The 19511-nt window shown below is 44.4% G+C and overlaps 1 protein-coding gene across 1 annotated transcript in view; it reads right to left on the bottom strand.

Annotated features, from left to right (window-relative positions):
* tmprss3a (transmembrane serine protease 3a) overlaps window positions 1-19511 on the bottom strand; it is a 31161-nt gene that overhangs the window by 1293 nt on the left and 10357 nt on the right. The window contains exons 4-10 of the mRNA XM_061793648.1: window positions 17823-17942; window positions 16226-16272; window positions 13705-13870; window positions 13259-13428; window positions 9402-9497; window positions 9174-9316; window positions 5425-5577 (exon numbers count right to left, since the gene is read on the bottom strand). Of these exons, the coding sequence (XP_061649632.1) occupies window positions 5425-5577; window positions 9174-9316; window positions 9402-9497; window positions 13259-13428; window positions 13705-13870; window positions 16226-16272; window positions 17823-17942 (895 nt within the window). The remainder of the gene's footprint in view (window positions 1-5424; window positions 5578-9173; window positions 9317-9401; window positions 9498-13258; window positions 13429-13704; window positions 13871-16225; window positions 16273-17822; window positions 17943-19511) is intronic.

The following is a 19511-nucleotide window of genomic DNA, read 5'->3' as shown; positions in this document are numbered from 1 at the left end:
TGCCGCAATTGACATTCCAGTTGTGCAAATTAATTGAAAATGTAAACATTTAAACATAAGTATTAGGTATTGATGCCCTTGGCTTGATATTTTGTTGAAGCGCCTTTGCCAGCATTCACAGCCTTAAGCCTTCTTGGGTATTTCTCTACGAGCTTGGCACACCTGTTTTTGGGCATTTTCTCCCATTCTTCTCTGCAGATCCTCTCAAGGTCGGTCAGGTTGGACGGGCAGCGTCAGTGGACACCAATTTTTAGGCCTTTCCAGAGATGTTTGTTTGGCTGCAGACTCATGTTATTACATTCACAGGCTGCTCCTGAAGCCACCCCTTTATTATCTTGGTTGTGTGCTTTGGGTCATTGTCGTGTTGGAAAGTGAATCGAGTCCCAGAGCACTCTGGAGCAAGCTCTCTTGAAGAATTCCCATATATTTGGCAGCTGTCATCTTACCCTCTATGCAGACTACGCGCCCAGTTCCAGATGGCATGCTGCCACCACCATGCTTCACAGTAGAGATGGAGGTGATGAGCAGTGCCATTTCTTCCCTATATATGACACTTGTAATTCAGGCCATCCATTTTCCGAGCCACTTCTCCTCACAAGGGTCGCGGGAGTACTGGAGCCTATCCCAGCTGTCATCGGGCAGGAGGCGGGGTACACCCTGAACTGGTTGCCAGCCAATCGCAGAGCACATATAAACCAACAGCCATTTGCACTCACATTCACACCTACGGGCAATTTAGAGTCTTCAATCAACCTACCACATTCATTGAAGTCCAGCTGTGTTTGATTATACTGATTAGACTTGATGAGGAAAGCCACACACCTGTCTATATAAGACCTTATAGCTCACAGTGCATCTCAGAGCAAATGAGAATCATGAGCTCAAAGGAACTGCCTGAAGAGCTCAGAGACAGAATTGTGGCAAGGCACAGATCTGGCCAAGGTTACAAAAACCATTCTGCTGCGCTTAAGGTTCCTAAGTGCCTCCATAATTCTGAAATGGAAGACGTTTGGGACGATCAGTAGTCTTCCGAGAGCTGGCTGTCTGGCCAAACTGAGCAATTGGGGGAGAAGAGCCTTTGTGAGAGAGGTAAATAAGAACCCAAAGATCACTGTGGCTGAACTCCAGAGATGCAGTCGGGAGATGGGAGAAAGTTCTAGAAAGTCAACCATCACTTCAGCCCTCCACCAGTCGGGGCTTTATGGCAAAGTGGCCCGACGGAAGCCTCTCCTTAGTGCAAGACACATGAAAGCCTGCATGGAGTTTGCTAAAAAAAAAACACCTGAAGGACTCCAAGATGGTGAGAATTAACTTAACTCTAAGCGGTATGTGTGGAGAAAACCAGGCACTGCTCATCACCTGTCCAAAACAGTCCCAACAGTGAAGCATGGTGGTGGCTGCATCATTTTTTGCTGTAGGGATAGGACGACTGTTTGCAATCGAAGGAAAGATGTACAAGTACAGGTATATCCTGGACAAAAACCTTCTCCAGAGTTCTCAGGACCTCAGACTGGGCCCGAAGGTTCGCCTTCCAACAAGACAATGACCCTAAGCACATAGCTAAAATAACGAAGGAATGGCTTCAGAACAACTCCGTGACTGTTCTTGAATGGCCCAGTGAGAGCCCTGACTTAAACCCAATCGAGCATCTCTGGGGAGACTTGAAAATGGCTGTCCACCAACGTTCACCATCCAACCTGACAGAACTGGAGAGGATCTGCAAGGAGGAATGGCAGAGGATCCCCAAATCCAAGTGTGAAAAACGTGCTGCATCATTCCCAAAAAGACTCTTGGCTGTATTAGGGTCCCTCTACTAAATACTGAGCAAAGGCTCTGAATACTTATTTATGGCTGTGTGATATCTCAGTTTTTCTTTTTTAATCTACAAAAATTTCAACAATTTCGTTTTTTACTGTCCATATGGGGTGGTGTGTGTACATTGAGGAAAAAAATGAACTTAAATAATTTTAGCAAATCGCTGTAATATAACACAGAGTAAACATGTTAAGGGGGTCTGAATGCTTTCCGTACCCACTGTACATACATACCTGTAGTAATAGACATTCGTCAAGAGATGTATTGCTTCATACCTTGCATTCCGTATATACCTGTTCTTAAAGATGTTTATGTATTTTTTTATTATTATTCATTTTATAATAGCATGAGGAAATGTTCCTGTTATTTATTTCTAATTTATGGCAAGGGAAAGTACTGTGGTCATGCTGCCATTTCAAATGATGACGAGGAGGAGAATGATGGGCGACGTGCCGTGAGGGGTCTTGCAAGCTAGCACCGCTACTGGTCAACAGTCTAGAGCAGTGCTTCTCAATTGCTTTCTGTTACGACCCCCCCAGGAAGAAGAAACAAATTTGAGACCCCCACCTGCAGCCCCCACGAGTACACCTATATAACATCGTAGGATAATCTACTCTAATGCTTATAAACATTGAAGAAAGTACAAAAGAAAGTGATATAGACTGCCATCTACTGCAGTGGATGTGCAATTACACTTTATTCTAGTGTGGCAAATCATGTTCTTCAGGGCCTCACACGCCCCCCCTGGCATCGCAAAGTCGCGCCCCACTATTTGAGAAGCACTGGTCTTGAGCAAAGGTGCCGGTGAGTGTGGTAAGGAAGTGAAGAGATGGAATCTAGAATCAGTGAAGGAAAGTGTCGGGTGTGTTATGTGATAGAAGAGTCTGCAAGAATGGATGAAAAGGTTTATAACAGTGATGAGCCCAGCCAGGGGTGTCAAACGTATTGTACTTCAGGGGCCACATAAACTCGAATTTGATGTCAAAGGGGCAGGACCACTAACATCTTACCGTACTTGATATAAAACCCCAAAGCCAATAAAGTTGGGACGTTGTGTTAAACATAAATAAAAACAGAATACAATGATTTGCAAATCATGTTCAACCTATATTTCATTGAATACACCACACAGACAAGATATTCAATGTTCAAACTGATAAACTTTATTGTTTTAGCGAATAATCATTAACTTAGAATTTTATGGCTGCAACACGTTCCAAAAAAACTGGGACAGGTGGCAAAAAAGACTGAGAAAGTTGAGGAATGCTCATCAAACACCTGTCTGGAACATCCCACAGGTGAACAGGCTAATTGGGAACAGGTGGGGCCCATGATTGGGTAGAAAAGGAGCTTCCCTGAATTGCTCAGTCATTCACAAGCAAAGATGGGGCGAGGTTCACCTCTTTGTGAACAAGTGCGTGAGAAAATAGTCCAACAGTTTCAGGACAATGTTCCTCAACGTACAATTGCAAGAAATTTAGTGATTTCATCATCTACAGACCATGATATCATCAAAAGGTTCAGAGAATCTGGAGAAATCACTGCATGTATGCGGCAAGGCCGAAAACCAACATTGAATACCTGTGACCTTCGATCCCGGAGGCAGCACTGCATCAAAAACCGACATCAATGTGTAACGGATATCACCACATAGGCTCAGGAACACTTCAGAAAACCAATGTCAGTAAATACAGTTTGGCGCTACATCCGTAAGTGCAACTTGAAACTCTACTATGCAAAGCAAAAGCCATTTATCAACAACACCCAGAAACGCCGCCGACTTCTCTGGGCCTGAGCTCATCTAAGATGGACTGATGAAAAGTGTTCTGTGGTCTGACGAGTCCACATTTCAAATTGTTTTGGGAAATTGTGGACGTCGTGTCCTCCGGGCCAAAGATGAAAAGAACCATCTGGACGCAAAGTTCTAAAGCCAGCATCTGTGATGGTATGAGGCTGTGTTAGTGCCAATGGCATGGGTAACGTACACATCTGTGAAGGCACCATTAATGCTGAAAGGTACATACAGGTTTGGGAGAAACATATGCTGCCATCCAAGCAACGGCTTTTTCATGGACGCCCCTGCTTATTTCAGCAAGACAATTCCAAACCACATTCTGCACGTGTTACAACAGCGTGGCTTCGTAGTAAAAGAGTGCGGGTACTAGACTGGCCTGCCTGCAGTCCAGACCTGTCTCCCATTGAAAATGTGTGGCGCATTATGAAGCGTAAAATACGACAACGGAGACCCCGGACTGTTGAACAGCTGAAGCTGTACATCGAGCAAGAATGGGAAAGAATTCCACCTACAAAGCTTCAACAATTAGTGTCCTCAGTTCCCAAACGTTTATTGAATGTTGTTCAAAGAAAAGGTGATGTAACACAGTGGTAAACATGACCCTGTCCCAGCTTTTTGGGAACGTGTTGCAGCCATAAAATTCTAAGTTAATGATTATTTGCTAAAAACAATAAAGTTTGTAAGTTTGAACATTAAATATCTTGTCTTTGTAGTGTATTCAATTAAATATAGGTTGAACATGATTTGAAAATCATTGTATTCTGTTTTTGTTTAACACAACGTCCCAACTTCATTGGAATTGGGGTTGTAATAATGAATGTTTTTCCCTTTGTTTGAATGCAAAACAAATCAAACCTATGAGGAAAATCTTTCCTTTTAATTATTTTTAAAAATCATTGAACAGAACAACCTCAGATTTCTTGAATATTTTGCTTCAATTTGTCAATCAATGATCTGTGCATATTAACTGACCATAGAGATTGTATATTAAGGCACAAAACTTTAAGTCACAGGTATTTGGAACTGTAAAATATACTTTAAAGTTGAATGAACCTTTGAAGACCTAGAAACTAATACCACTCCATTTCTTAAAAGGAGCATAATAATTCTCCAAATTATCCTTCGTCCCCGCCACCAAGTCTTTTGTATTTTTTCCACTCAAATTCATCATGCAGACTGGATTGTACCCCCTGGCGGGACCAAAACATCCCGCGGGTCATATGTTTGAGACTTCTGATGGAAAATGTGATGGCTCGAGCGGAAGCGGCCATTGAAGAATCGGAAAATGAAGAACATAAAGGCCCAATTAGAAGCCATACGAACACACCCGCAATAAAACAGCGACTGAAACCAGGGAAAGACGCTACTCATCCACCTAATTACCGACCGCTGTCACAAATTAATACGGACATCAAAATCATTTCTGAGGCTTTAGCCAACAGATTAGAAAAAAAGTTGTATTAAAGGACGGAGCTCCACCAACAATGTCAGGCGAATAATAAACCTAATAAGTATGTCTCAGCGTCATCATCTAAAAAACAATTGTCTTGTCTCACTCGATGCAAACTGTTTAGACGCTCAAAAAAGAATGCCACCGCACCACTCGTCAGGAGCACTGCCTTGCTCATTTTCCACAGCCCGTAATAGCTGCTTGCATCTCTAGTTATTTTATTTATTCAACATTTATTTATCCAGGAAAACCTCTTTCTCATAAATCTCTTTTACAAGAGTGTCCTAATCTTGGTATGTACTTGACTGAGGTGATGAGTTGTACGTAGTGTATGTCTCCAGTCTGAATCATTTCAGACACTAACCTCCATCTGATGCCGGATCCAGTGAAGTGACTGTGTCATCCTGGTGTACACGCCTGGCTTGTTCCTTATAGCACAGCCAACGCCCCAGCTCGTTGTCCCGACCAGCTTCCATAGAGATGAGTCCTCGCAAGCAAGAGGACCCCCACTGTCCCCCTGAAGAAATATTTCAAGTTATTGCATTGTACAAGTATGACAGAATACGAACCAAATGTTTGATGAGGCATCTCTCAGTCTCGTAAACAGGATAAAATAAACCAATGAATGCATTTCTTTGTTTTAACTATGAAGTAGGTATTTAGTGTTTTGTCATTCAATAAAATTAGAACATACAAGAACGTATTGTTAATTTGGAGTGTGTGGAAATTGAATTTATTTCTGGTCTGAAGAACATAGTTTCACATACAGTGCATCCGGAAAGTGCTCACTCTACTGAACTTTTTCCGCATTTTGTTCTGTTCGAATCCTTTTCAAAACATTTCTTCCTGGAAATTCGACACACAACACCCCATAATGACAACATGAAAAAAGAATAAAAAACTGAGCCGCATGTGGTGCAAAGGGTAAGTGTACGCACCGCAACCGCAGGGTTGTTGGTTCATATCCCCGCCCGAGGGTATGTCATTGTTGTGGGCAATAAATGAATGGGGTTGGATGTTAGGTGGTGGTCGGAGGGGCCTTCGGCGTAGAATGGCAGCCATGCTTCTGTCAGGTGCCACCGAGAATTATACCAGGTCCCCAGCTGACAAACATTGATGGGGAGTATGATGCATTGGCCACGGCTGGCTATTATGCATATGCATGTGTACATAAGTATTTACAACCTTTGGTTATTCCTGTTTCTACAGCTCGCTTTGAAATACCTCCACAGCTTCATTCAAGTCCACTCCTGTGGTTAATTCAGTTCATTGGATATGATTTGGAAAGGTAGCCACATAAGGATGGGAATGGCACTTCTTTTGCAGTTCTCCTGCTTCTCTCTCTAATCACCTTGGCTGCAATGGTCCAGTCTTCTGGAAGCCCCTCCTGTCCACCGAGAGCCTTTCGCACCTCTTCTCGAGAAGTGACATGAAACTCTTCCTTTCTCAGCTTCCACCACATGGCTCTCTGCGCTGTCTTTGTCTGCCTTCCACCAGAGTCATCTTGCACACTACCATCCATGGTGTCTCTCCACTGTCCCCTACCACTACCTTACAGTCAGTAACCTCCTTCAGATTACATCATCTGCACAAGATGTAATCTACCTGCGTGCTTTTACCGCCGCTCTTGTAGGTCACCCTACAGTGGGTACAGAAAGTATTCAGACCCCCTTACATTTTTCAGCCATTTGCTAAAATCATTTAGGTTCATATTTTTCCTCATAAATGAACACACAGCACCCCATATTGACAGAAAAAAAACGGAATTGTTGAAATTTTTGCAGATTTATTAAAAAAGAAAAACTGAAATATCACACAGCTATAAGTATTCAGACCCTTTGCTGTGACACTCATATTGAACTCGGGTCCTGTCCATTTCTTCTGTTCATCCTTGAGATGGTTCTACACCTTCATTGGAGTCCAGCTATGTTGGATTATACTGATTGGACTTGATTCGGAAAGCCACATCACCTGTCTATATAAGAACTTACAGCTCGCAGTGCATGTCAGAGCAAATGAGAATCATGAGGTCAAAGGAACTGCCTGAAGAGCTCAGAGAGAGAATTGTGGCAAGGCAAAGATCTGGCCAAGGTAAAAAAAAAAAAAAAAAAAACATTGCTGCCTTGGCGAGAGAGGTAAAGAAGAACCCAAAGATCACTGTGGCTGTGGATACAGTCGGGAGATAGGAGAAAGTTGTAAAATGTCAATCATTACTGCAGCCCTCCTCCAGTCGGGGCTTTAGGGCAGAGTGGAGCGACTGAAGCCTCTCCTCAGTGCAATACATGAAAGCCCGCATGGAGTTTGCTGAAAAACATCTGAAGGACTCCTAGCCGGTGAGAAATCAGATTCTCTGGTCTGATGAGATCAAGATAGAACTTTTTGGCTTTCATTCTAAGTGGTATGTGTGGAGAAAACCAGGCACTGCTCATCACCTGTCCTATACAGTCCCAACAGTGAAGCATGCTGGTGGCAGCATCACTGTTGGGGGTGTTTTTCAGCTGCAGGGACTGGACGACTGGTTGCAATAGAAGGAAAGATGAATGCGGCCAAGTACAGGGATATCCTAGAGGAAAACCTTCTCCCGAGTGCTCAGGACCTCAGACTGAAGGTTCACCTTCCAACAAGACAATAAACCTGAGCACACAACTAAAATAACAAAGGAGGTGCTTCAGAAAAACTCTGTGACTGTTCTTGAATGGCCCAGCCAGAGGCCTGACTTAAACCTAATTGAGCATCTCTGGAGAGACCTGAAAATGGCTGTCCACCAACATTCACTATCTAACCTGACAGAACTGAAGAGGATCTGCAAGGAGGAATGGCAGAGGATCCCCAAATCCAGGTGTGAAAAACTTGCATTGCATCATTCCCAAAAAAGACTCCTGGCTGTATTAGCTCAAAAGGGTCCTTCTACTAAATACTGAGCAAAGGCTCTGAATACTTATTTATGGCTGTGTGATATCTCTGTTTTTCTTTTTTAATAAGTCTGCAAAAATTTCAACAATTCTGTTTTTTTCTGCCAATATGGGGTGCTGTGTGTACATTAATGAGGGAAAAAAAATTACTTAAATGATTTTAGCAAATTGCTGCAACATAGCAAAGAGTGAAAAAAATTAAGGGGGTCTGAATACTTTCCGTAACTACTGTATGTTCCTGCCTCTTCTGAAAGAAAGTGTTCACTACAGCCATTTCCGTTATTTTTGCAAAATCTCCCACCATCCTCCCTCCAACTTCATTTCCTGTCTGTCTGTCTGTCTGTGATGCTCAGAGCTACTCTGTCTAGCTCCTTCCAGAAATTCTCTTTCACCTCTCGGTCACATATACTGTGGGGCATAGCCATTAATCACATTATACATAACACCCTGAATTTCAAGCTTCAGCATCATCACTCGACCTGATACTCTTTTCACTTCGAAGACATTCTTAGCTAACGCTTCCTTTCAAATAATTTCTCTAAATAATTTGAACCCTGCCCCGAAACTTCTAGCCTTACCGCCTTTCCACCTGCTCTCCTGGACACGCAATATATCAGCCTTTCTCCTAAACCAACCAACAACCAACTCCCGAGCTTTTCCTGTCATAGTCCCGCATTCAAAGTCCCCAAATTCAGTTCTAGGCTCTGTGCTTCTTCTTTTCTTTCTGCCCAAGAATCCGCTTTTCACCTCTCCTTCGTCTTCGACCCACAGTAGCTGAATTTCCACTGGTGACCTGTAGATGAATGCTAATATTTTTTTTAGCAAAATTTTAAGCCGGATGCCCTTCCTGACACAACCCTCTGCATTTATTCGGGCTTGGGACCGGCCTACAGTTTGCACTCACTTGTGCCTCCATAGGGCTGTATTTAATGTAATATAATGTAAAAATATACTTCCATCGCTTTAACTTTTTATTTTTGGATATCACTGTAAAAATGCATCATCTCTCCATCACTGTCTGTCTCTCTCGTGCTCTCTTTTTCTAGCTCTTGAGAGGTTAACATGCAGTATAAGAAAGAAATGTGCCCATGCTGGCTTGCAAAAAGTTTTGGCTTGCTCTTTGCTTAAAGTAGCTGCACTCAACACATGATGGCAAAAAGTATAGTGGTTTTATATTTGATAAAAATACTAAAATGAACACCTGACAGGAGTCTTTTCCTCCCTCCAAGTATCCTGCACATATCATCCATCGTGAGATGAAGCCCTGGTAAACCTGTGGCTGATTGCAGGTCTTTGTGGAGAGGAGGGGCACCATGGCGGAATGCAAAACCACACTGGTCTGCCCTTTTAAAAAGCAAACAACATTTTAAAATATGTTTATTTGTCCATAATTTAGTTTTTTCCATTTGATGAGATTTGTAACGCTCACCTTTGTCCTCGGTTGCTCCCCATCCAGAGATCCAGCACATGGTGCCTTCATCAAATTCTTCCCCAAAATTAGGCAGGCAGATGGGCTCCACAAATCCTAAAGGATTGTATGATCATCTTTTAGCCGAAGTAAAACAGAATATGCGCCTCAACTTTGAACTCCTTCCGAATGACCGAGCTTCTCACGCTATCTTTGCGGAGGAAACTCATTTCGGCTGCTTTTACCCGCGATCTTGTCCTTTTGGTCATGGCCCACACCTCGTGACCATAGGTGAGGGTAGACACGTCCTGTAGATCAACTTGCAAAGGGAGCGATTTGCCTTTCGGCTCAGCTGTTTCTTCACCACGACAGACCGATACACTCCACATCACTGCAGACGCTGCACTGACCCGCCTGTCAATCTCCCGTTGGATTCTTCCCTCACTCGTGAACAAGACTCCAAAATACTTGAACTCCTCCACTTGGGGCAGGATCTCTTCCCCGACCCGGAGAGGGCACCCCATCCCTTTCCAACTGAATACCATGGTGTCAGATTTGGAGGTGCTAATTTTCATCCCAGCTGCTTCACACTCGGCTGCGAACTTGTCCAGTGAACCGACAAACCGGCTTGATGAAGCCAACAGAACCGCATTATCTGCAAAAAGCAGAGACACAATGCTGAGGCCACCAAACCTCAACACTTTGGCTGCGCCCTAGAAATTCCGTGCTAAAAGGTAATGAACAGAATTGGTGACAAACGATCACATTCATCCCCGGGGCCCTGCCATTGAGAAGCTTTTCAACAACCTCGGTGACCTCAAACTCGAAGATAGGAGAGCCCGCCTCAGAGCCCCAGGACTCTGCTTCCTCTTGGGAAGGTGTTTCAGTAGAATTGAGGAGGTCTTCAAAGTATTCAGGCCACCGACTGACACCGTCCCGAGTTGAGGTCAGCAGCGCCCCATCCCCACTATACACAGTGTTGATGGTGCACTGCTTCCCCCCTCCTGAGACGTCAGATGGTGGAACAGAATTTCCTCAAAGTCATCTGGAAGTTCTCCATGGCCTCACCGAACTCCTCCCAGTTTTTGCCTCAGCGACCACATGAGCCGCTTGGCTAGCTAGTATCCATCAGCTACCTCCGGAGTCCGACAGACCAGGACTGTGGCAGCAGGACACCGTCGACCACAGTTCAATGATCGAGTTTGTGGTTGTGTCTTCGGACTTGCGGCCGCATGTCTTGGACACTCGGGTGAAGAGAGGGGCAGAGCTGTCAATTGATCACCACCTGGTGGTGTGCTGGCTTCGATGGTGGGGGAAGATGCCGCTCCAACATGGCAGTCCCAAGCGCATTGTGAGGGTCTATTGGGAACGTCTGGCAGAATCCCCTGTCAGAAGTAAGCTTCAACTCCCACCTCCAACAGAACTTCACCCATATCCCGGGGCAGGCGGGGGACATTGAGTCTGAGTGGACCATGTTCCGCGCCTCCATTGGTGAGCGGCCGACCGAAGCTTTTGCCATAAGGTGGTCGGTGCCTGTCGTGGCGGAAACCCTCGAACCCGTTGGTGGGCACCAGTGGTATGAGATGTCATCAAGCTGAAGAAGGTGCCCTATCGGCCCTTTTTTGCCTGTGGGACTCCTGAGGCAGCTGATGGGTACCGGCTGGCCAAGTGGAATGCAGCTTTGGTGGTCGCTGAGGTAAAAACTCAGGCGTGGAAGTTCGGTGAGGCCATGGAAAACGACGGCTTCGAGGAAATTCTGGTCCACCATCCAGCATCTCAGGAGGGGGAAGCAGTACACCATCAACACTGTTTATAGTGGGGATGGGGCACTACTGACTCGGGATGTTGTGAGTCAGTGGGGAGAATACTACCTCCTTAATTCCACTGACATGCCTTCCCATGAGGAAGCAGAGTCTGGGGTCTCTGAGGCGGGCTCTCTCTGGGATTGAGGTCACCGAGGTGGTTAAAAAACTCCTCCGTGGCAAGGCCCCGGGTTTGGAAGAGATTCGCTTGGAGTTCCTTAAGGCTCGGGATGTTGTCCGGCTGTTCTGGTTGACATGACATTGGAACATTGCGTGGCCATTAGGGACAGTCCCTCTGGATTGGCAGACTGGGGTGGTGGTCCCCCTTTTTAAGAAGTGGTGTGTTCCAACTACAAGGGGCGATCACAGTCCTCAGCCTCTCTGGTAAGGTCTACTCAGGGGTGCTTGAGAGGAGGGTCCATCGAGAAGTCGAATGTCAGATTCAGGAGGAGCAGTGTGGTTTTCATCCTGGCCGTGGAAGAGTGGACCAGCTCGGCAGGGTCCTTGAGGGTGCAGGGGAGTTCGCCCAAACAGTCTGCATGTGTCTTGTGGACTTGGAGAAAGCGTTTTGACCGTGTCCCTCTGGGATTCCTGCTTTGGGAGTATGGTTTATCGAACCCTCTGATGTGGGCTGTTCAGTCCCTGTACGACTAGTGTCAGAGTTTGTCCACATTGCTGGACGCAAGTCGGATTAGTTTCCGGTGAGGGTTGGACTCCCCTAAGGCTGCCCTTTGTCACCAATTCTGTTCATAACTTTTATGGACAGAATTTCTAGGTGCAGCTGAGACATAAAGGGGGTCCAGTTTGGTGGCCTCAGTCTTGCATCTCTGCTTTTGGCGGATGATGTGGTTCTCACTGGAGCGGTTCGCAGCCGAGTGTGAAGCAGCTGGGATGAAAATTAGCACCTCCAAATCTGAGACCATGGTCCTCAGTCAGAAAGGGGTGGAATGCCCTCTCCAGGTCGGGGGTGAGAGCCGGCCCCAAGTGGAGAAGTTCAAGTATCTTGGGGTCTTGTTCACGAGTGAGGTAAGAATGGAATGGGAGATTAACAGGCGGATCGGTGCAGCGTCTGCAGTGATACAGACTTTGTATCGTCCATTGTGGTGAAGGAGCTAAGACGAAAGGCGAAGCTCTCAATTTACAGGTCAATCTATGTTCCTACCCTCACCTATGGTCACGAGCTGTGGGTCGTGACCGAAGGAACAAGATCCAAACGGCCAAATTGAGTTTCTCCGCAGGGTGTCCGGCTCTCCCTTAGAGTTAGGGTGAGAAGCTTGGTCATCCAGGAGGGGCCCATAGTAAAGACGCTGCTCCCCCACATTGAGAGGAGCCAGATGAGGTGGCTGGGGCATCTGATTAGGGTGAGAGGTGTTCTGGGCATGTCCCACCGGTCAACACGGTCACCGAAGGACTATGCGTTGTTGTTGTCATGTATTGTTAACTAGGAAAGGCGGGGAGATTATTTAATTAATAAAAAAAAAAAAGAAAAACCTTCGGCTAAATTATTCTTCTGAACGGAACGTTTGGCAAACGTAACGACACTAGTCCCAACTGTTTGTGAAGCGACGGTTGCCTGGCCTGTTGATCTATTGTTGTCATTGTTACCCAAAGGTGGTGTTTTACAGGATTTTGCATTAACAATAGTGGTTGATTCCTTTTTCAAACGGCGCGACAGTCAAGTTTAAGTTTTTAAATTTTGAATTTGTTCAGCTTTATCAAATGGAATAGGTTGCCAACAGAAGTGACGTCAGTAAATGTTTGGAAGTCCAGGTTAAAAACTCTTCTTTTTTCTCATCCTTTTTAGAGCATTTCCACTTTTAAATGACATTTCTTGCACTGTACGCTGTTTTAATTGTACTGTTATTTTTTTCCTCTTTGTTTTAAATGTTTATAAGCTGTTTTTTCTCTCCCCCCCCCCCCCCCCCCCCCCCTTTGTTCTAAAATGCTTTTAGTCATGTAAAGCACATTGTGTATGAAATGCGCTATATAAATACATTTGCTTTGCTTATGTTGGACTTTGACGTTCCTCTGTATACAGTATATTTAAGAAAGTAAGTGCACAAACTAACGTCCTACCATTGAAAACAAGGGGCTCGGAGAGTTTCACAAGTGCAATATCATAATCCAGTCCTTTGGGGTGATAGCGAACATGGTGTATGATCTGCTCCACTGCAATCGACTGTTCACCATGGACCGGTTGCTCTATCTCTCCCACATGGACTACCCACAAGGAAGGCTCTGCAAATCTGATGACAGATAGGACAGGTAATGAGCTCTGCCGCTCTAGCGTCTTCGATAAGAATGAATAGAATACTTTATATGAACACTGTCTGTGACCACGTTAGTGCACGTAAAGTGTACATGTAACACACCATGTCAAGTGTTGACCGAACATGGCCAATATTCCATGCCATCTCTTGTGACAGTACAGTAAAATTACAACGTACTGTATTTTGTTAACTTCAGGAGACAGCAAAAGTTGAAGACATTTGTCCAAAATCGATGAATATATTATGACTCACCCATACACACAGTGTGCCGCTGTGAGAATCCATCGTGGTGTTATGATAGAGCCTCCACAGAGGTGTTCACCGTTGAAATGGAGGCTAGCCTGCCAGGGGAACTGGCCTGGCCGGGAAATGTTCCCTCCAACAATACGACTCAAGTACTGAGGTCTGGAGCCACACTCTGTGGACAGAATTGTGCATGGAAATATGCCGGTGAGTCATGTGGTCCAATGTGTCTTTTATCACCCAGCGATTACAGGTATATGATGATAAAGTATATTACAAATCTGGTTTATACATCTAAGAGTTCATACATGATTTCCTGAGGGTTTGAACCTAAGCTTGCTTTGTTTGTTACTTGTGAAGAATGGATAAAATAGATCGAATATATTGTAACCTTTGTGTCAACAAAGAATAAATTGCATATTTTTAAATGCTGGTGGCATGGTTTATGACTGGTTAGCACATCTGCCTCACAGTTCTGAGGACCTGGGTTCAAATCCGGCCCCTCCTGTGTGGAGTTTGCATGTTCTCCCCGTGCCTGTGTGGGTTTTCTCCGGGCACTCCGGTTTCCTCCCACATCCCAAAAACATTCTCGAAATTGCCCGCAGGTCTGAATGTGAGTGCGAATGGTTGTTTGTTTATACTGTATCTGCCTTGTGATTGGCTGGCGAACAGTTCAGGCTGTACCCCGCCCGTCGCCCGAAGAAAGCTGGGATCGGCTCCAGCACGCCCGCAACCCTAGTGAGGAGAAGCGGTACGGAAAATGAATGAATGGATTTTTAAATGCTCATTTGGCCAAAACAGAATGCCAATGCAGAGATCATGGGCAGAATTTACGGGGGTGACACGATAATCATTTCCCTGCACTTTTAATAAACGGTATTTATATACTGGGTTGCTGAAATGTGCATTCCTCTCCATTGCCACTTGCGGACTTAAAAAATGGGAATATGTGATGCATTGAACATGTTTAGCTTCAGCTAATTTGCTTAGAATCAAATGAAAGAATGTGATAAATACAATTAAAAAAGACAATGGCTGACATTAAAATATACAATAGCACAGTAGGCCTAAGTGTTCATCAAAAATGAGGCATGTTTTATACCCAAAAAGTACAGTTGACACCAGACGCTTACATAAACTCTAGAAAAAGATATGCCTTTTTCCCTCACTGTCTGACATGAAATCAGACTAAACTTTGCCTGTTTTCGCCAATTTGCTTTAAGTCAGAAGTTTAGATACATTTCATTAGTATTTGGTACCATTCCCTTGAAACTGTATGACTTGTGTCAAACGTTTTGGATATCCTTTCGTCTCACAATAGTTGGCAGAAATTATGACGCATTCATCCTGGCAGAACTGGTTTAACTGAGCCAAAATTCTAGACTACCTTTCTCGCACATTCCTTTTCAGGTCATTGTCCCTTTGATTGACCCAAAAGATGAGTAAAAGGCTACACTGCCAATGAGGGAGCCTTTCTGTAGATTTTAAAACTCACTTTCCAGTATGAGCAATAAATAAATTGCTAATAAGACCAGGCTTACCCCAGAGCCCTGCCGATTGCCAAAGCGGCGCATAACCTGAATGACCAGCGACGGAATGATGACATGCGGCTAAACGCGTCATCACCGATGTCCGGTTGGGAAGAGGCCCAAGACTGACAAGACTGGTCTTTGCACATTAACTTTGGTGTCATTAAAGCTAATGTGTATGACGATGCAGCTCTTTTAGCATTATTTTTCTTCACCAGTAAATTCAGGAGAGACTTGATGTCACCGGTCCTGGCCCTCACGTTGCACTTAACAACAACAACAACAACTGACAACATAACGTAACAGAAAACAATTGAGAAGCACTGTTTTAGAGTGACTTTTGTGGCCTACAATAATCAATGTAAAAGTTTGTTGAGTTGTGACCCCCCAAAAAAGTGACTGTGGTGGGAGGTTGCACAAGTTCTATTGAACAAAGTTGGGAAAGTGAAAGTAAGCGAATTTGGAGCTATTTTGAAAAGTAAGCATTTCGGATTGTAATAAATCATCAATATACCAACTTCGTTCATTAAAACCTGCGCAACTTCCCCACTCAGTCACTTGGTTTGTCGGGCATAGGAGGCCCCGGTAACACGAACAAATTACACAGCCAGAGGGAGTCTGGCGATCACTTCCGTTCTACCTCAATGTCATGTCATGTCAATGTCATGTTGTGGATTAACGTCATTCTGTTGTGGCGTTTTGCAGTTGTCAGTCACTACAATCAAAATGACAAGAAGGAGAGTTTGCAACAACAATCATGTTGACTCTTAATAGGTCAGTCTTGGTACTACAACAGACATCTGGTTTGGGGGAGGAGACTCAAGATTGTCGGTGGATAGATCTTTATGTGTGTGGATGGTGTGCTGTGTTGGCCTTCTCAAGTACACTAAACACGATAAGAGCCTGCCATTATTTTCTCATGATGAGTCGGGTACCTTATATTTTTAAAAATCTGTTAAAAATCGGTGTGTGTGTGTGTGTAGCAGGCTTAAATCTCTTACCCAGACATTTCAGTGTTGTCACCTTTCCTGAGCTGCAGTGGGTTTTACTGTGGTGACAAAAGACAAGCAAGTCAGGCGTAGCAAGTATAAAGCAAAAGTCAGACAGCAGGACATTGATATGAGCGTTTAAATGTTTACGACTATTATAATAAACGGGTTCAATCCCCGGCTCCTCCTGTGTGGAGTTTGCATGTTCTCCCCGTGCCTGCGTGGGTTTTCTCCGGGCACTCCGGTTGCCTCCCACATCCCAAAAACATGCGTGGTAGGTTAATTGACGACTCTAAATTGGCCGTAGGTGTGAATGTTTGTTTGTTTGTATGTGCCCCGCGATTGGCTGGCAACCAGTTCAGGGTGTACCCCGCCTGTCGCCCGAAGATAGCTGGGATAGGCTCCTGCACGCCCCGTGACCCTAGTGAGGAGAAGTGATACAGAAAGTTGATGGATAATAATAATCATCATTTCTACAGATAAGTCCTTTGCAGCGGTTGTTGCTCGTGCCCAAAAAATAAAATAATGATGATAATAATGAAGGAAAAGAATAATTCCTATGATTGGGACCTAGTAATAATAATTCTTATGATTACAATAGAACCCTTGCAGTGGTCCCTGCTCTGGCCCTAACTAGACCTGCAAGCAGCTATTTTGCACCCTGGCCACGTCGGGGTACTGCTACATTGCGGATCAATTGAATAGAAATGGGCACTACAGACTTATTTTTTTGTGTCAAAATGTAGTCATTTTCATTGCACTTCACAATTACTCGCACCACAACACAACAGCTAATATCTATTGCTGTTGGCATGGCAACACATCACGATATGAAAAGCATCTAATAACTTTTCACCGTCAATATATTTAGATGAGACCACCTAAGTTTGAAGATGATTGCATAAAATCTCTTGGAGGAGTTCATAAAATATGACGGCTATAAAAATTGAAAAATAGGTCAGGATTCCTCAAGTTTCCCAGTTTTTTGTTGCACCTGTCCCAGCTTTTTAGAATGTGTTGCAGGCATCAAATTCGAAATGAGAGAATATTTGCAAAAATAAATTACTAACATTCATCAGTTTGAACAATAACTATGTCTTTGTCGCGTATTCAATTGATTACAGGTTGAAAAGGATTTGCAAATCATTGTATTCTGTTTTCCATGGCGTCCCAACTTCATTGGAATTGGGGTTTGTAAGATGGACTGTGAAGCAATACTTTGCTCTATAAAAACTTTCTCAAACTACATTGTCTTTTCACCCTTCATGTGGATTACGTCATGGAAAAGATGCTCTGTTTAACTGCTTGCGAGTCAAAACACACTCATATGACCACAAAGCGGGGGGTGGGGGGGGTTGTTGGGGCTAATCCTTCGAGTCAGTTGCCAGTAAGGTGGCAAAAGGGAGCAAATATACTTCGATCTATATCTGCACATATCTGGACCTGCCATTCAAAGAGTGAATTATCAATATTTTGTTCAACCTACTACACAAAATTTTAGACAGAAGAGAAAACGGCAACAATTTGAAATGGCTAGAATGTAGCTTAGGTGCTGATTCATAATTTGTTACTTTTACACACATTTTAAACGACTGTATATGCTCTGTACCTGACGGTTGCGGTGTTTTGTAGCTTAATGATTTGTGACTGGCTCAGATTGATGGACACCAGGTTGTACTGAAGATCTTGCTCAATGGAGGTCAGGGACATGAAGAATGACTCGACATAACTGCCAAAGACCAACAAAAAACAGAAAAAATTAATAGCTGCCGTATTTGGACAGGCGAAATGTACTGGAGTCGACACACATTGAATCAGGATTTTTGTCTCTTCTTGAAATTCTGTCCGCTCATTTTAGGAGGGCTCGCCGAAGCGAAGTTTGACGAACAGTAATTCCGCGCATGCACATGAAATTGGCTGTCAGAAAACATGGACAACTTGGTGAGCAACCTAGATTTTGTGGTGATTTATCACAGTATGCAAGTTTGTCCCAGCTGATGCCAAGCAAACATGCAGCAAAGCTTCTGTACAACAGGATTTGCCTGATCAAATCACATCTAAAAAGTGACGTGGTGCCACTTTTTGAGACAAAAATAGTTTGAATATAAAGTTAAAACGTAAAATCACGCCTACCGGATGACCGAGCTTCTCACCCTATCTCTAAGGGAGAGCCCGGACACCCTGCGGAGGAAACTCATTTCGGCCGCTTGTATCCGGGATCTCGTTCTTTCGGTCATGACCCACAGCTCGTGACCATAGGTGAGGGTAGGAACGTAGATCGACCGGTAAATCGAGAGCTTCCCCTTTCGGCTTAGCTCCTTCTTTACCACAACGGAGTCCGCATCACTGCAAACGCTGCACCGATCCGCCTGTCGATCTCCCGTTCCATTCTTCTCTCACTCGTGAACAAGACCCCAAGATACTTGAACTTCTCCACTTGGGGCAGGATCTCATCCCCGACCTGGAGAGGGCACGCCACCCTTTTCCGACTGAGGACCATGGTCTCAGATTTGGAGGGGCTGATTCTCATCCTAGCCGCTTCACAGTCGGCTGCGAACTGCTCCAATGAGAGTTGGAGGTCACGGCTTGATGAAGCCAGAGATGCAATACTGAGGCCACCAAACCGGACCCCCTCTACGCCTTGGCTGAGCCTTGAAATTCTGTCCATAAAAGTTATGAACAGAATCGGTGACAAAGGGCAGCCTAGTCAGAATCAGAATCAGAATCAGAATCATCTTTATTTGCCAAGTATGTCCAAAACACACAAGGAATTTGTCTCCGGTAGTTGGAGCCGCTCTAGTACAACAGACAGTCAATTTACAGAACACTTTGGAGACATAAAGACATTGACAAAAAACAACAACAAACAACAATTGTGCAAAAAGATGCAGAGTCCTCAGTTCGAATGGCTAATATCGCAATAGTCCGGTGCAATGACCATTGTGCAAAGGGCACTGAGACTTCAAGGAGTGTATGCGGTTTAAAGTGACGAGTAGTGCGATAATCTGGGACAATGGTTGTGCAAATGTTACAGATACTCCTCAATCAGTGTGCAAATGGAGCAGATGCTACTCTGGCATGAGTGGCCACTATATGCAAATAGTGCAGCACGGCGAGACAACGACAGTGAGTGCACGAGTAATACATAATACAGAAATGTGACAACGAACTCAAGTCAAAAAATTGCCAGCTTGTTGTAATGGAATTGTAAGTTAGCTGTTCAAGAAGTTGATTGCAAGAGGGAAGAAGCTGTTGGAATGTCTACTAGTTCTAGTTTGCATTGATCGGTAGCGCCTAC

This window comes from Phyllopteryx taeniolatus, chromosome 12 (assembly GCF_024500385.1).
Source record: "Phyllopteryx taeniolatus isolate TA_2022b chromosome 12, UOR_Ptae_1.2, whole genome shotgun sequence".
NCBI classification, from domain to species: Eukaryota; Metazoa; Chordata; class Actinopteri; order Syngnathiformes; family Syngnathidae; genus Phyllopteryx; species Phyllopteryx taeniolatus.
Note: the sequence above shows the minus strand (reverse complement) of the source record. Positions and strands in the feature narration are given on the sequence as shown.